Genomic DNA, 15,738 nt, shown 5'->3' with positions numbered 1-15,738 from the left:
TTAAAGAAGATACACAGATGAAACATAAGCATATGAAAACATGCTCCATATCATATGTCATCAGGAAAATGCAAATTAAAACTCTAAGACTCCACTACATGCCTATCAGAATGGCCAAATCAGGAACACTGACACCTCCAAATGCTGACAAGGGTGTGGAGTGACAGGCTCTCACATGCTGCCGGTGAGAGAGCAAAAACAGAACAGTCACTTGGGAGACAGTTTGGCAGTTTCTTACAAAGCTAAACATAACCTTACCAAACAACGCAGCAAGTGTACTCCTTGGTATTTAACCAAAGGAGTGAAAACTTATGTCCACACAGAAACCTGCATACAGATGTTTATAGCTTTACTCATTATCACCAAAACATGGACACAACCGAGTAGTCCTTCAATAGGTAAATGGGTAAATAAACTTGGTACAACCAGTTAATTCAATATTTGTTACTGATCAGTTGCTCAGTGTCCAACTCTTTGTGACCCTATGGACTGGGGAGGAGCCCACCAGGTTCCTCTGTCCAAGGAAATCTCCAGGCAAGAATCCTGGAGTGGGTAGCCATTCCCTTCTCCAGGAGATCTTCCCAATCCAGGGAACAAACTCAGGTCTCCTGCATTGCAGGCAGATTCTTTACCATCTGAGCCACCAAGGAAGCCCCCAAATAAATAAAATTACTTACAAAAAATAAATAGTGAAGTCTTAAAGTCTTATGATACATACATCATAAACACTTAAAAGGAAACAATCTAAAACACAATAGTAGGGTCTTCCCTGCTGACTCAGTGGTAAAGGATCCTCCTGCCAATACAGGAGACATGAGCTCCATCCCTGATCTGGGAAAATCTCACATGTTGCCGAGCAACTAAGCCTGTGCGCCACAACTATTGAGCCTGTGCTCTAGAGCCCGGGAGCTGCAGCTACTGAAGCCCACGCGCCCTGGGGCCTGTGCCCTAGAGCCCAGGAGCTGCAGCTACTGAAGCCCGCGCACCCTGGGGCCTGTGCCCTAGAGCCTGGGAGCTGCAGCTACTGAAGCCCGCGCACCCTGGGGCCTGTGCCCTAGAGCCTGGGAGCTGCAGCTACTGAAGCCCGCGCACCCTGGGGCCTGTGCCCCAGAGCCTGGGAGCTGCAGCTACTGAAGCCCGCGCGCCCTGGAGCCTGTGCTCTGTAGCAAGAGAAGCCACTGCAGAGAGGAGCTTGCACACTGCAATCAGAGGGTAGCCCCTGCTGGCCATGACTAGAGAAAAAGCCCATAGAGCAATGACAATTCAGCACAACCATAAATTTTAAAAGATAAAAATAAATAAAACAAAATAGTAATATCTCTAGATATAAGATTGTGGGTAAATATTTTTCTTTACTTTTCAATGTTCTATTATAATAGGTATTAATAATTTTAAAAACATAATAACCACCTTCTAAGAGGGGGCCTATCAAACCTCTCCTACTCCTTTATTATGTCAACATTCAGACTCCTACACAGTCTCTTTGCACCCTGCAAAAATTCCTTTGTAAGAGCATGTCAACTTGCATTCTAAATCTAATATCCAGGTTCCAGGTAAAACTTCTTACCATGTTAGTAGTGCCACCACCCTCTACAGTGGTTTATGTGCTATTACATTGTCCACGGGTTAACTAATTATTGAGCTTCCCTGGTGGCTCAGACAGTGAAGTGTCTGCCTGCAATGTGGGAGACACGGGTTCAATCCCTGGGTTGGGGAGATCCCCTAGAGAAGGAAATGGCAACCCACTCCAGTACTCTTGCCTGGAAAATTCCATGGACAGAGGAGCCTTGGAGGCTACAGCCCATGGGGCCGCAAAGAAGCGGACATGACTGAGTGAACTAATTATTAGTTAATTAATAATCAATTCATTATTAAATATTAGTTAACTAATAATTATTATTAGAAAAGTCACACTGCAACCAAGTAATGATGACCAGTCTATGGACTCTGTAATTAGTTATCACCTATGTCATGGCATCTGGTCCCATCACTTCATGGGAAATAAGATGGGCAAACAGTGGAAACAGTGTCAGACTTTATTTTTTTGGGCTCCAAAATCACTGCAGATGGTGACTGCAGCCTTGAAATTAAAAGACACTTACTCCTTGGAAGGAAAGTTATGACCAACCTAGACAGCATATTAAAAAGCAGAGACATTACTTTGCCAACAAGTGTCCATCTAGTCAAGGCTATGGTTTTTCCAGTGGTTATGTTTGGATGAGAGAGTTGGACTATAAAGAGAGCTGAGAGTTGAAAAATTGATGCTTTTGAACTGTGGTGTTGGAGAAGACTCTTGAGAGTCCCTTGGATTGCAAGGAGATCCAACCAGTCCATCCTAAAGGAGATCAATCCTGGGTGTTCACTGGAAGGACTGATGCTGAAGCTGAAACTCCAATACTTTGGCCACCTCATGCAAGGAGTTGACTCACTGGAAAAGACCCTGATGCTGGGAAGGACTGGGGGCAGGAGAAGGGGACGACAAAGGATGAGATGATTGGATGGCATCACCGACTCAAAGGACATGAGTCTGAATAAACTCCGGGAGTTGGTGATAGACAGGGAGGCCTGGCGTGCTGCAATTCATGGGGTCACAAAGATTCGGACACAACTGAGCAACTGAATTGAATGATGTTTTAACACTTAAAATAGCCTCCCATTTTCCAGTTGGGAATTGTGCCCTGCTCCTTGATCAATCTTAGTATCTGTAAAGACAGGGCCATTGAGGTGATTAAATATGGTTACATCATCATCTTGTGGCTAATTTAAACAATACTACAAGCAATATCATACTATTAGGTTGGTGCAAACATAATTGCGGTTTCAGATTTATAATCATTATAATTAGGCTCAAACACATCTTAATCAAAATAGGAACCATTACAATCAACATATTTTTTTGCCAATGAGAAACAAGTTTATTTATTCCTACGGTGTAAAAACTCATGCTTTGGGATTCAATGAACTCTTGGAAAGCATTTTCTGCCTCCTGCTGGTGGCGGAAGTGTTTTCCCTGCAAAAAGTTGTCCAGATGCTTGAAGAAGTGGTAGTTGGTTGGCAAGAGGTCAGGTGAATACGGTGGATAAGGCAAAATTTCATAGCCCAATTCATTCAATTTTTGAAGCATTGGTTGTGCAACATGCAGTCAGGTGTTGTCGTGGAGAAGAACTGGGCCTCTTTTATTGACCAATGACAGCTTCAGGCATTGCACTTTTCAGTGTCTCTCAGTGATTTGCTGAGCATTACTCCTCAGATGTTATGGTTTCACTGGGATTCAGAAAGCTTTAGTGGATCAGATGGGCAACAGACCACCAAAGAGTGACCATGACCTTTTTTTGGTGCAAGTTTGGCTTTGGGAAATGCTTTGGAGCTTCCTCTCGGTCCAGCCATTGAGCTGGTTATCACTGGTTGCCATGTAGAATCCATTTTTCATTGCATGTCACAATCTGATTGAGAAATAGTTCACTGTTGTGAATAGAATAAGAGAAGTAGAATTATTCACTGAGTAGAATAAGAGAAGACAACACCTCAAAATGATTTTTAAAATTTTCGGTCAACTCATAAGGCACCCACTTATCAAGATTCATCACCTTTCCAATTGGCTTCAAATGCTGAGTGACCACAGAACAGTCAATGTTGAACTTGTGGGGCAACCTCTGGGGTAGTTGTAAGAGGATCAGCTTCGATGATGGCTCTCAGTTGGTCGCTGTCAGCTTCTGATGGCCAGCCACTATGCTCTTCATCTTCAAGGTTCTCATCTCCTTTGCAAAACTTCCTGAACCACCACTTCTTGAATGTTCATTAGGAGTTCCGAAGCCAAATGCACTGTTGACATTACAAGTTGTCTCTACTGCTTTACAACCCATTTTTAACTCAAATAAGAAAATCACTTGAATTTGCTTTTTGTCTAACATCATTTCCATAGCCTAAAATATATATAAAATAAACAGCAAGTAATAAGTCAGTAGCAAAAAAAAAAAATTTAAGTGAGAAATGCACATTAAAATGATGTATAACATAGCTGCATTTAAGAAGGTATTCCAATAAGAAGTGGCAAATTTCAACAATGCAAAACTGCAATTACTTTTGCACCAACCTAATAAAAGTAAAAATTGCAAAATTCTTAGGAGTAACTGCCTGTGGCAATTGTCATTACATGCCATAAACTGAAATGAATACGTAATGAGTTTCCACAGCAAAGGCAGTAGTGTCTAGTACTGTATTCCTGACCAGAAAAGAAAGTCCTTTCATAGTAATGAAAAAAAAGAGAATTAATGTCCTCTTTGGTTGGGAGGTAAAATGGGCACATGATTCCCAGAACAGAAAGAGTGGCAGGATTTCCTCAACAAGAGGATCTATGGCAACTGTGCATCTCAGCTCTTCTAACTGATCTGGGGAACAGGCTATGTACACTTCTCATACCAAAAATTTATTTCTGGGCCTGTAAGTTCAATTAGGTGCTCCTATTCTGCCACACATTCCATATTTCCAGGATCCATGACTTCTTCCTTTCTTGGGCTCCATTAAGAGGCTGAATACCATTCATAATTTGGCAACGATATAATTCAGAATTCTCACCTTACATCCAACCTCTTTGCTTTATTGATATCCTCCCCAAGCTCAGTATTACAGTAAACTCAGTTCTCTCTCCCTGATTGTGAAGAACAAGATAACTTTTAGAGTGACGTCTGAGTTAACACCTCTTATAATCACAACTACTTATCTGCCAACCCAGCTTTATGAGCCACCCATCCCAAAAGAAAAAATATATAGAATTTAGTGGTGTTATGATGAATTGAGCCCGTCTGTGGCCTCAAGAACAGCTAGATCCAAGGTGCAATGTCTATCTTTAGTCCCACTGCCTTTCCTCTCATTCCAAGAACTTTTCAGTAATTTTCTGTCAAGCTTACTAATTTAGATGGCTATAAGCATACCAGTGTTTTAAGGTGGGCACCATGTTTCACTTGATCTTTTAACAATCCAATCCATTTTTAAATTACATTAGCCAAGAGAGGGTGATACTGCAGACAGGAAATCCAGGAGCTATTAAGGCTTTCATATAAGTTCTTGCAGTCTTTGGCCAATATGTGCCACCTTAGAATAGATACCACTGCAGCAAGGCAGTTGGTTTACACTGGCTCAGTATAGCCCCTTCCAGCCCTTTGCTGTCAAAGAACACTGGTCCACAAAGAAGGACACTTGGCCTGAAGAGAAGTCAGTCAGCTGTTAGAGGCTGCTTCATGCTTGGTTTGTGGCAATATGTGGTCTCAAGCCTTACAAAACAGTATCCTAGCTACTGTGCCCTCACCCGGAGTGAATCTAGGGTGCTGCAGCAGCTGTCCTTGTGAATATGTCCACTTCAGAATTTCACAGGGTGAGGGTGAGATCATTTATATGCCTCTTCAATACTAGCATATTGGATATTTGGTCTATTTCTGACTGCCGACTTTGGCTCCAAATTGGAAATTTATTTACAGACAATCTTGGGCTTTTCATGGTCCAAACCAGTGAGCCAAACCTACTGCAACTGATCCATCAGTGTGTTGAAATCAACTACTGGGTTACACTTCACTTGGTACTATCCAGGATGCACATAATTTTGCCCATTCCATGAACCTCCTGGGTCCCCAGTTCGTTAGCATTTTTCTGGCCTGACGATGCAGGGTGTCTGTCTTTTCATGTTTTCAGCCACGGACGACACTGGGCAGGTCCATTCATGGAAAACCTTACTGATCACCGCTTTTCTTCATGAAAAAAAAAAACAAACTCCAAATATGCCTTGGGCAATAAGCTCAGACTTTTTAAAGGGGTCTTAATACTTGGCAAATGAACAATACTGTGATATAATTTGTTGTTATTGTTTAGTTGCTACGTCATATCCAACACTTTGCAACCCCTTGGGCTGGCTCCTCTGTCCGTGGGAGTTTCCAGACAAGAATACTGGAGTGGGCTGCCATTTCCTCATCCAAGGGATCTTGAATAATAGTAAATGAATAAATTTGGCTGGGCCTGGAGTTTTTTAAGTTTGACTTCCTAGCCCACCACCATGGATTACTTCTATATCTAGAGCAGTGGTTTTCAACCCTGGCTGCTTACTGGAATCATCTAGGAAGTTTGCAGACAGACACAAACAGCAACAAAGAAATTACACCTGAGACCCATCCTAAATAAATTAAATTGGAATTTCTAGGGATGAGACTCAGGCACTGGTGGTTTTACTTTGCTTTAACTCTCCAAGTGATTCTAGTATGCAGCCAGGGTTGAAAATCAAGAATCTAGAGCAATGTTTTTCAAACTTCAGAATACATCAGTATCACATGGAGGTAATTAAAGTGGGTTGTTGGGCCCCACATCTAGAGTTTTTGATTAGGTCTGGGATGAAGTTTGAGAATTTGCATTTCTTTTTCTTTCTTTTTTTTTTTTGAGAATTTGCATTTCTAACAGGCTTCCAGGTGATGCTAATGTGTTGGTTAAAGGACAGCACTGAAAACCACTGGTCTAGAGTGTGCTTTTCAAACTTTAATATCAAAACCCACAATTTTAATATTTCAAACCCATAACACTACCTGAGAATGCTGTTAAAATTCAGACTCTAATCCAGCAGGCCTGGGGTAGGGTTTGAGATCTGCTTTTCTAATGAGCTCCTAGGTAATGCCGAAGCTGATGGTCTAAGGACTACATCTTTGAAGAGCAAGTATCTAGAGCTACCAGCCATGTGCCATTTTAAAAATAATCAACCAAACTAGAAGCTGCTGGAGCAAACCCTGAAGGAGGCCAGTTCTGTACACCTGTGATGACATGACTCATTTTGATGACTTCTTTCTGCTCCCTCTGTTCCCCTGATCACATAAACATCCGTACATGGTCTGCAAAACAGTCATGACCACAATGTGATTACTGCAAAACAGCTAACGTCTCCACTAAGGTGAAGGACTACTCATCTGACTTGATACAGCTGGTCACTTCCTTCTCCCTGAAACACTATTTTTAACTGATTTCCATGACCCTACACTCTCTTGGTTTTTCTCCTGTCTCTCTGACCACTGTTCTGTCAGTTCTTTTTCATCTTCTGAATATTTAAATGTTGGAGGGCCACAGGAATTCATTGTTCAGATTCTTTATATTCACTCCCTCGGTGATCTCATCCAGGGTTATGGCTTTAAATACTACCTGTACGCTGATAAAACTCAAACTTATCCCAGCGCAGACTGCTTCCCTGGATTATAGACATGTATGTTCAATTGGCCTGATGTACACGCCCACTTGGTCGGTTGTCTATTCGTATCTAAAACAGCTCATGAGCATCTCTGTCTCCCCAAACAGAAACTCTGCCCTCCCCGTAGCCTTTGCTAATTCACTCATGGGCAGCTGCATCCTTTCAGGTGTCCTGGCCCCAAACTGCAATCACCACTGACCTTTCTTCTCTGTCACAGCTGACACCTGGTCCACCAGTAAATCACGCTGCCTCTGTCTTCAAACTGTATCGAATGGTTTCTCGCTGCTCCCGTCGTTACGGCTTTGGCCCAAGCCACCGTCTCTTTTAAGTCTCCTAAGCAGTCTGTCTGCTTTCATCTTTCACCTCTCCCTCTATCTGTCATCAATACAGGATCCAGAGTGACCCTGTCAAACCATTAACTCAAATTAGGTCACTAATTTGATTAAATTGTTCCAATGGCTTCTAATCTCCCTCATATGGGAAGGCAAAAAAATCCTCTCAATAGCCCACAGAGTCCTAAACAATCTGTCCCACCATCATTCTTCATCAGACCTCATTTCTGTGCTGCTTTTATGGGAATTCACTGCACTCCAGCCACTCTCACTTTCCTACTGCCTCTCAAACACACGAGGCATTCCACTTCAGGCCTCTGAACCTGACAGTCCCGTTGCCTGCAACGTCATTCCCTCCAGGTAGCCACCCGGCACACTCCCGCACCTACACAGCTCCACTCAAGTGTTACATTTATCCTTTAAGGAGGCCTTCCTGGCTCCCCTACCCAAACTTCTATCTAAACTCTTTCCAATAGTCTGTGTCTCACTTTCCTGCTTTCTTTCCCCTAGCCCTTACATACTCTCTCTATATATATACACACAGACAGACAGACAGATACACCACTATATATACAAAATAATATATACATGTACATACCAAATACATAATTCAATATATGTGCATAAATGTGAAATTTACCTTGCTTATTATCTCCCCCCAGTACATAAAGTGTCAATGAAGGTTGGGAATTTCACCTGTTTGGTTCACTGCTGTAATTCTACTGCTAAAAACAGCCACTGGCAAATATTAATAGGTGCTCAATAAGTATCTGCTGAAAGACTAAGTAAAGCAAGAGATACCTATTTTTACACTAATATGTGTCCCAGACACCACTTAAGAAAGTGTCTTAAGAGTGTGGGTGTAACCAACTGTGGCAAATGATGATGATAAATCAAAAAAGAGGAGAACAGAGAATTGACCACTGGATAGAGCACTGTAGCAGTCACTGATGACCTTGACAAGAGTTCCAACAGTGAAATAAAGTACAGCCAAGGCTGAATGGGAGAAAAAGAGCTGAAGACAGTGAGTACAGATGACTTTTTCAGTTATTTTCCCTTAACATGAAACCACTGCATATGACGCCACCTCTTTTCAGAATGCTATAGCTTCACTCACTTCCCCTGATGACTTTGCCTCTCTGTTGTCCTTAAAGACCCAGCCTGCTTAGGTATTCCACTCACTGGGACACATCCGTGTTACTGTTACATGCCTGCATATACCACATCCCAGGTACACTAATGCCATCCCTGGTACACACAGGATTCTCACACTTGACTGACAGGGTTTAACTCCTAATACCTTAAGGCTGAGACCCTTGCACAAAGAAGGAGTTCAATAAATATTTCTTGGATGAGTGAAAAGCCTTGAAGAAACAGTAAGTTGATAGTTTCCAAGGAACTATTCTTATTTCTTAATAGTTTCTAAGAATTTATTTACCATATGTTTTCCTTAATTTATATCCAAAATATATTTTATTAGTTATCTGTATATTAGACATCATAAATAAAAATGGAAACAATTATAATACAAATCTAAAATTTGTCTTTTACTGTAATAATATACACTTAAGGTATTTATGATAGTTCGAACAATTATTCTATATAATTCCAACCTTTGCCTGAAAACATGTTCATTTTACCTCTTAACTATGCAGCATTTGAAAAACAACCATAAATATTTTGATATCCAAACACACAAAATGAAATCTTACAGAAAAAAGTTATTATATAGTCTGTGAAAGTTAAGACCACCAATTCTAGTTACTTAAACATGGGGACTTTTTACTAAATCTGTATGTTACTTAATACTTTCTGAAGTACGGCTTTTGGACATTACACAAAGCTTAAGAAAATTCTGGAATCAATTTTGAAGGAGGGAGTTCTACCCATTTCTCAAACTGCTTATTTAATAATTCTACACATGCATGTTTTGAGATACAGATTGGCAATGTGTTTCCTAAACAGAATCATCTGGGGGCACTGTGTGAAAACAACTCTCTGGGATCCAGCTCTAGAGGATTCTAGCTTAGTACATCTCATGAAAAGGCTAAAAAAAATGGCAAAAAGCTCCTTAAATGACTCTGATGACCAGTCAGGTTTGGGAAATACTGACCATATATCTGGAAACATTAAGCAGACAACAAGTAGGCTTGTAGTAATTTCCGTAAGACCTTAGAAAGTTGCTACCCTCAACCCATAAACACAAAAACACTCGTCCACCACGGAAACATCATTCATTCCAAAATGCTTTTCCAACAATTCTGACTTGTGTTGAATAAATGAAATTTTTATACGATAAACACAGAGTTGTTAGAAACCACTTTTACTAGATCATGGTGAAGCCTGATCAGTGTTTTTTCTTAAGAGCACCATCTGCCACAATTGATGAGCTACTATACCTTTCATTTTATCTAAAGAAAAAAAAAGTAGAAACAAAATGCACCAAGTTAACTACATTCCACTAATGGTCTTCACTGGTGATACATGTTTTGAGAACTATCAGTAACATCCACTACTTCAAATACAAACTTGTCAAATATGTGTTGATGGGTGGTATCTAGAAAAAACTAATTTAAAAAGCTATTGTATCCTTTGGGAAGATAGCTGGCAAAAGTTTCAAAATACAGACCACACTACAGATGTGCATTTTATATTAAAACTGCCATTAGTCTATAACTTACTCTTAAACCTGTAACAAACATTTAATAACTAGAGAATTTTATCAATATAACTTGGGACACAGGAAAAAAAAGCAAATTAAGAAAAAAAAGTTACTAAAATTCTGACAGTGAAACAAATTTCTATATAAATCAGTAATACTGAAATAAATATAACTAAAGGACGGAACACTATATACATACTGTATACACACATATCTAGTAAAAAGAAGTAAGACAACTACACGTAACACAGACAAAATGATAGTCATGTGGCACCACCGGTGCCAATGCTAGATGCAGTAAGATGACAGAACTGCAAAGCAAATGATCATTACTTTTGTCTTTCCAACCAATACAGCACTTACATTTTCAAAACGTAAAGACAATGACTTGCTCATTCTGGTATAGTCTTACATTCAGACTAAGTTATATTTAATAAGTTTACCTAAGTTTCAAGCAAATATGAAAACAAAACAGATGATAAATACAGCAATGACTTTTTATTAATAAGGCTAACATTACAGCAACATTGTTTTCCACCATGGTACCATTTATAAAAACTTCATTTGCTGCTGTGACATAATTGAAAAATTACAGTAGTAACTATACCTGTATTTCAAACACTGAATCGAAACAAATTTGAAAATGTTGAACTTTCACAAACAATGATTTCTACCATTATTGCTTGAAACAAAATTTTCAGAACTCTTTGATTGATTGCTAAATTATAGTCTTAGTACTGTATTAAATTTGTGCCACAATTTCAGGATGCAATTGCCATGGCAATTTTTTTTTCTTTTTATTGCCATGGCAATTTTCAAGCAAACTTTTTACTGTTACAAATTATTTTAAGGGTGAATCATTTGCATAAAGTCACAAGCATGTATCCAATTAAGGCAAAAATTAGACTAATCTGTCATTTTGAAACATTTTGAGACAATACATGTATGGTTATGCAACTATGTATACCAAAGGAAAGCAAAACCATCTCTTCCTTGCAGTTTACTGAAACACAATTTTAAAAATTCAAGTCATGTGACATATAGGTTCAAATTACTGCTAGAAGAATAAACAAAGCATCATTTATCCCATCAAAAAAAAATCATATCTAGTTTCAGAAGATCTTCATACCATATTACTCTCAACTACCAAGGAGTAAAAACAACAGAAGTGCCCCTCAACATCCTTCACACCTATCTACCCCACCTACTGAAAGGAACCTAACCGACTGAATATCTGGAGGAGGGCTTCAGTCAAGGCGGTTTCAACTAGATAAACTTAACTACCCCTGAACTGTCAGAGACTTAAGACATGGAAAAGAAAAGAGAAAATGGAAAGGATCCGGGAAAAAGACAAAGAACTGGGGTAAATTCTACTCTTGGGGTGAATAACACACAAGATGGTAAAGAATCTGCCTGCAGTGCAGGAGACCTGGGTTCGATCCCTGCATGGTAAAGAATCTGCCTGCAGTGCAGGAGACCTGGGTTCGATCCCTGCATGGGGGAAGATCCCCTGGAGAAAGAAATGGAACCTAATCCGGTATTCTTGCCTGGAGAATTCCATGGACAGTGGAGCCTGGCAGGCTACAGTCCATGGGGTCACAAAGAGTCTGACACGACGAAGTGCACACACACACACACACACTGAACCCCAAACACTGTCTCATTTCCTATTCCACAATCTCAGTTTCTGCTCTCTTTATCTTTATTCTATCTTGCCCTACCTTTTGTCTTAGGCCTCCCTCCCTCTCTCACAGAGCATAAATGTGCAGACATGCAAAACAGATCTTTATTTACGGTATTTAAATACCAGAGTGTTTTGCCTACAAACATCAAACCATGATACCAAATAGGTTTTAATTGCACAGTTTAAGTCCTGTGAAACATAGATATGGGGATAAAACTGGGTAATCAAATCCAATCACAGAATCTCTTAAAAACACATACACACACACACAGTCTCAAAATGTTTTAGAACACATCTCTATTTATCAACGACAAATATGCTGTGCTTAGACAATAATCAACGGTCTAAACTAATCTTTGCAGCTCTTCATCTGCCACAAAAGTTCTGCTGAGACACTGATGGGAAATAGTATTTCAAATACACCGCTCATTAAAGAAATGCAAACAAGCACCGGGACCAACTTTAAGACGACGGTCAAAGAAGAATTAAAATGTAGACAAAATTGTGATTTAAGTAAAAATACATATATACACAAAAGTAAACTTATTTAAGAGTGCTTTACCAAAAAGGACACAGGAGAAATGGAAATAATTATTTTAGCACCTAAAATGATTTGGGAGTGGTGGTGGTGTGTGGATGAGTTTAATGAATCCTTCCCCTCAAAATGCCTTCAGGTGTGCAAATTTTAAAGTCCTCTGAATTGCCTGAAGGTTGCCGGGATTTCTATCTGCTGATAACAGCAGGCAGTGAAACCTCAACGAGTTATTATGGCCAAGAGCCATAATAGTGCCCTCTAGGATGCCACCCGGGGCGCGTTCCCCGGGACCAGCCTAGAGCTTACGGGACTCTTCTGCGCTCTCTACTAAGTAAAGGACTTCCCTCTGGCGCTTTAAGAATTCGTCTAATAAGCAGTCTCCGACGAGATTTCAGGGGGTAAAAATGCAACCCACAGCAGCTTTCGGTACACTGCATCCATCTGAGGAAGGCAGGAGGGAGGACCCGCGCGGACCTAGGGCCATCGCACCGATCCGAGGAGGAGACTCGGGATACGAAGACGGGGAAGGGGGCCGGTTTCCCGGGTGCCCCGCGGGCAGAGTCGGGACCAGACGGCCCCGGGCCTCCCCTTCGGGGCGCGGTGCCCTGCAGGAGCGGGCCGCGGGGGGACGCCGCCGCCCCCGGGCCCCGTACCTGATGATGTCGTCGCTGTGGCCCCGGTAGAACTTCTGCCGGTGCTCGCGCGGGCTGTACACCACGCCGACGCCCGCCACGAAGTACACGATCTCCTTGGCCGCCGTGTAGTAGAGGTTGTTGCGGCACTGGTGGCCCCGGTAGCCGTACACCCACTCGAGCCGCAGGTGGCAGCTCGGGGCGCTCCTGGCCGCCATGCCGGGGCGCCCAGCCCGCGCGCCGCTCCGCTCTGGCGCCCGGCGGCGGGAGGCGGCGGCGGCCGGGCGAAGCAAGTCCTCCCTCGGGCTGCCGGCACTCGCCGCCTGCCGCGTCCTCTACGCCGCGCCCGGCAGCCGCATGCCGCCTCTCCCGGCCGCCGCCGGCGCCGCCTCAGCCCACGGGCGGGAGGGGAGCCCTCGCCTCGCGGCGCATGCTGAGGGCCGCGGGCGCCGCCGGCCCTCAGGTGAGAGGGGGGATTGCCGCGCGCCCTCCCTTCGTCGCCTCGGCCGCCTGGTCTCCTCAGCCCGCAGTGCCCAAGCCGTGAGCCGAGCGAGCGAGGACCCGCCTCCTGTCTCCACGCCTCAGCCGCCGCCGCCCCGGTCCCCCTGCTGCGTTCCCGTCCCGCCGCGGCCTCGTCCCACAGCTCGGCGGGCCCGCGCCCCGCGCGCGCCCGAGCCCAGACCCGCGCCCCGCGCGCGCCCCCCACCCCCAAGCCCAGACGCGCGGCGTGCGCGCCCCCGACCCCAGACCGGTGCCGCTCGCACCCCCAGCCCAGACTCGCGCGTGCGCGCCCCCGACCCCAGACCCGCGGCGTGCACGCGCCCCCGACCCCAGACCGGTGCCGCCCGCCCCACCAGCACAGACCCGCGGCGTGCGCGCCCCCGAGCCCAGACCCGCGGCGTGCACGCGCCCCCGAGCCCAGACCCGCGGCCCTGGCCCCCGCCGCCCGCGCGCGCCTCGCCCCGCCCCTCCCAGCGGGGGCGCTCCCGGACCCGTTGCTGGGTCCTGGTTCTCCTGCTCTCCCTCTAGCTGCACGTTTCTAGCTCGCCTATCTTCGGCCAGGACCAATGACCTCGGCTGCCCTGACCGCATCCCGCTCCGGCTCCGGGCGGACTCTCTGCCACCCTTGCCGCCTGCTGCTGCAGAGCGCCTGTCGGTCTCACCAGACCCCCGTCCTCGGCCAGGATAACACTTATCATGGAAGAATCAACACTAGGATGTTAACCTCCTTGTTTAATTTTTCCTCTTACCTTGTGCGTGTGTATGTTTTTCTGGCCGCTTCATAGTGCTCACTGTAGCAGACATTGCGTGGGACTAAAACATAACTTCCTAAATACACGTTTTCTTATTTGTATACGTGACCTCAAAGCTAAATGTAGAATTTAACTCATAAAATCACACGCCAGATCCTATTTCCTGATAAACAGCAATGGTACTTTCAAAGCTAAAAGTAGAATTTAAATCGCAAAATCACATGCCAGAACCTATTTCTTGATAAATAGCAATGGTACCTGAGAGGGAAATGGCAACCCACTCCAGTGTTCTTGCCTGGAGAATCCGGTGGACAGGGGAGCCTGGTGGGCTGCTGTCCATGGGGTCTCACAGAGTCGGACACGACTGAAGCGACTTAGCAGCAGCAGCAGCAGCAATGGTACCTGATTTTGTTTTTTTAGAGAACTGTTTTGATACTTCTCGAATGGTGGTGGTGATGAAGATGTCAGTCTTAATGACGCTGGAGAATGAGCCTGTAAGCACAAATACTAGAAGCAATGAGTTCTATGTCAGTTCCTCTCCTACTCAGTTTTCTGAATGCCTCCTCTCTCACGGAATTTACCAGTACCTGCAAAAATAATTTGAAGTCAGTGTTTTAAAAGATTTTAAATCCAGAGTGATAACCCCAAAGTTTACAACAAGATGTAAATGGTGATTGCAGCCATGAAATTAAAAGATGCTTACTCCTTGGAAGGAAAGTTATGACCAACCTAGACAGCATATTAAAAAACAGAGACATTACTTTGCCAACAAGGGTCTGTCTAGTCAAGGCTATGGCTTTTCCAGTGGTCATGTATGGATGTGAGAGTTGGACTATAAAGAGAGCAGAGCGCCGAAGAATTGATGCTTTTGAACTGTGGTGTTGGAGAAGACTCTTGAGAGTCCCTTGGACTGCAAGGAGATCCAACCAGTCCATCCTAAAGGAGATCAGTCCTGGGTGTTCATTGAAAGGACTGATGCTGAAGCTGAAACTCCAATACTTTGGCCACCTCATGCGAAGAGTTGACTCATTTGAAAAGACCCTGATGCTGGGAAAGATTGAGGACAGGAAGAGAAGGGGACAACAGAGGATGAGATAGTTGGATGGCATCACCAACTGGATGGACATGGCTTTGGGTAAACTCCAGGAGTTGGTGATGGACAGGGAGGCCTGGCGTGCTGCAGTTCATGGGGTTGCAAAGAGTCGGACACGACTGAGTAACTGAACTGAACTTACAACAAGAAAGAATAACTTATAAAACACAAGTATGAGTCTTTTGTGTCTGAAAAAAAAAATCAGTGTTTATTTCCTTGGGAAATAACAAAACTTGGAAATTTAAAAAAAAAAACAAAAAACAGCTAGAATAAACTAGCATCTTTTTAAGAAAGAGGTGATGATTCCCAGATGGCATCCATACCTTGGACTGAA

The 15,738-nt window shown here is 43.5% G+C and overlaps 1 protein-coding gene across 6 annotated transcripts in view; it reads right to left on the bottom strand.

The window, feature by feature from the left end:
• Window positions 1-13,276, bottom strand: part of EML5 (EMAP like 5) — a 150,664-nt gene extending 137,388 nt beyond the window's left edge. For all 6 annotated transcript variants that reach the window (XM_061156472.1, XM_061156474.1, XM_061156473.1 and 3 more), the window contains exon 1: window positions 13,080-13,276. In XM_061156472.1, the coding sequence (XP_061012455.1) occupies window positions 13,080-13,276 (197 nt within the window). The remainder of the gene's footprint in view (window positions 1-13,079) is intronic.
• Between the last annotated feature and the right edge of the window lie 2,462 nt (window positions 13,277-15,738).

The sequence above is a fragment of the Dama dama genome, chromosome 12 (assembly GCF_033118175.1).
Source record: "Dama dama isolate Ldn47 chromosome 12, ASM3311817v1, whole genome shotgun sequence".
Lineage (NCBI taxonomy): Eukaryota > Metazoa > Chordata > Mammalia > Artiodactyla > Cervidae > Dama > Dama dama.
The sequence above is the reverse complement of the archived record's forward strand: the minus strand, read 5'-3'. Positions and strand labels throughout refer to the sequence as shown.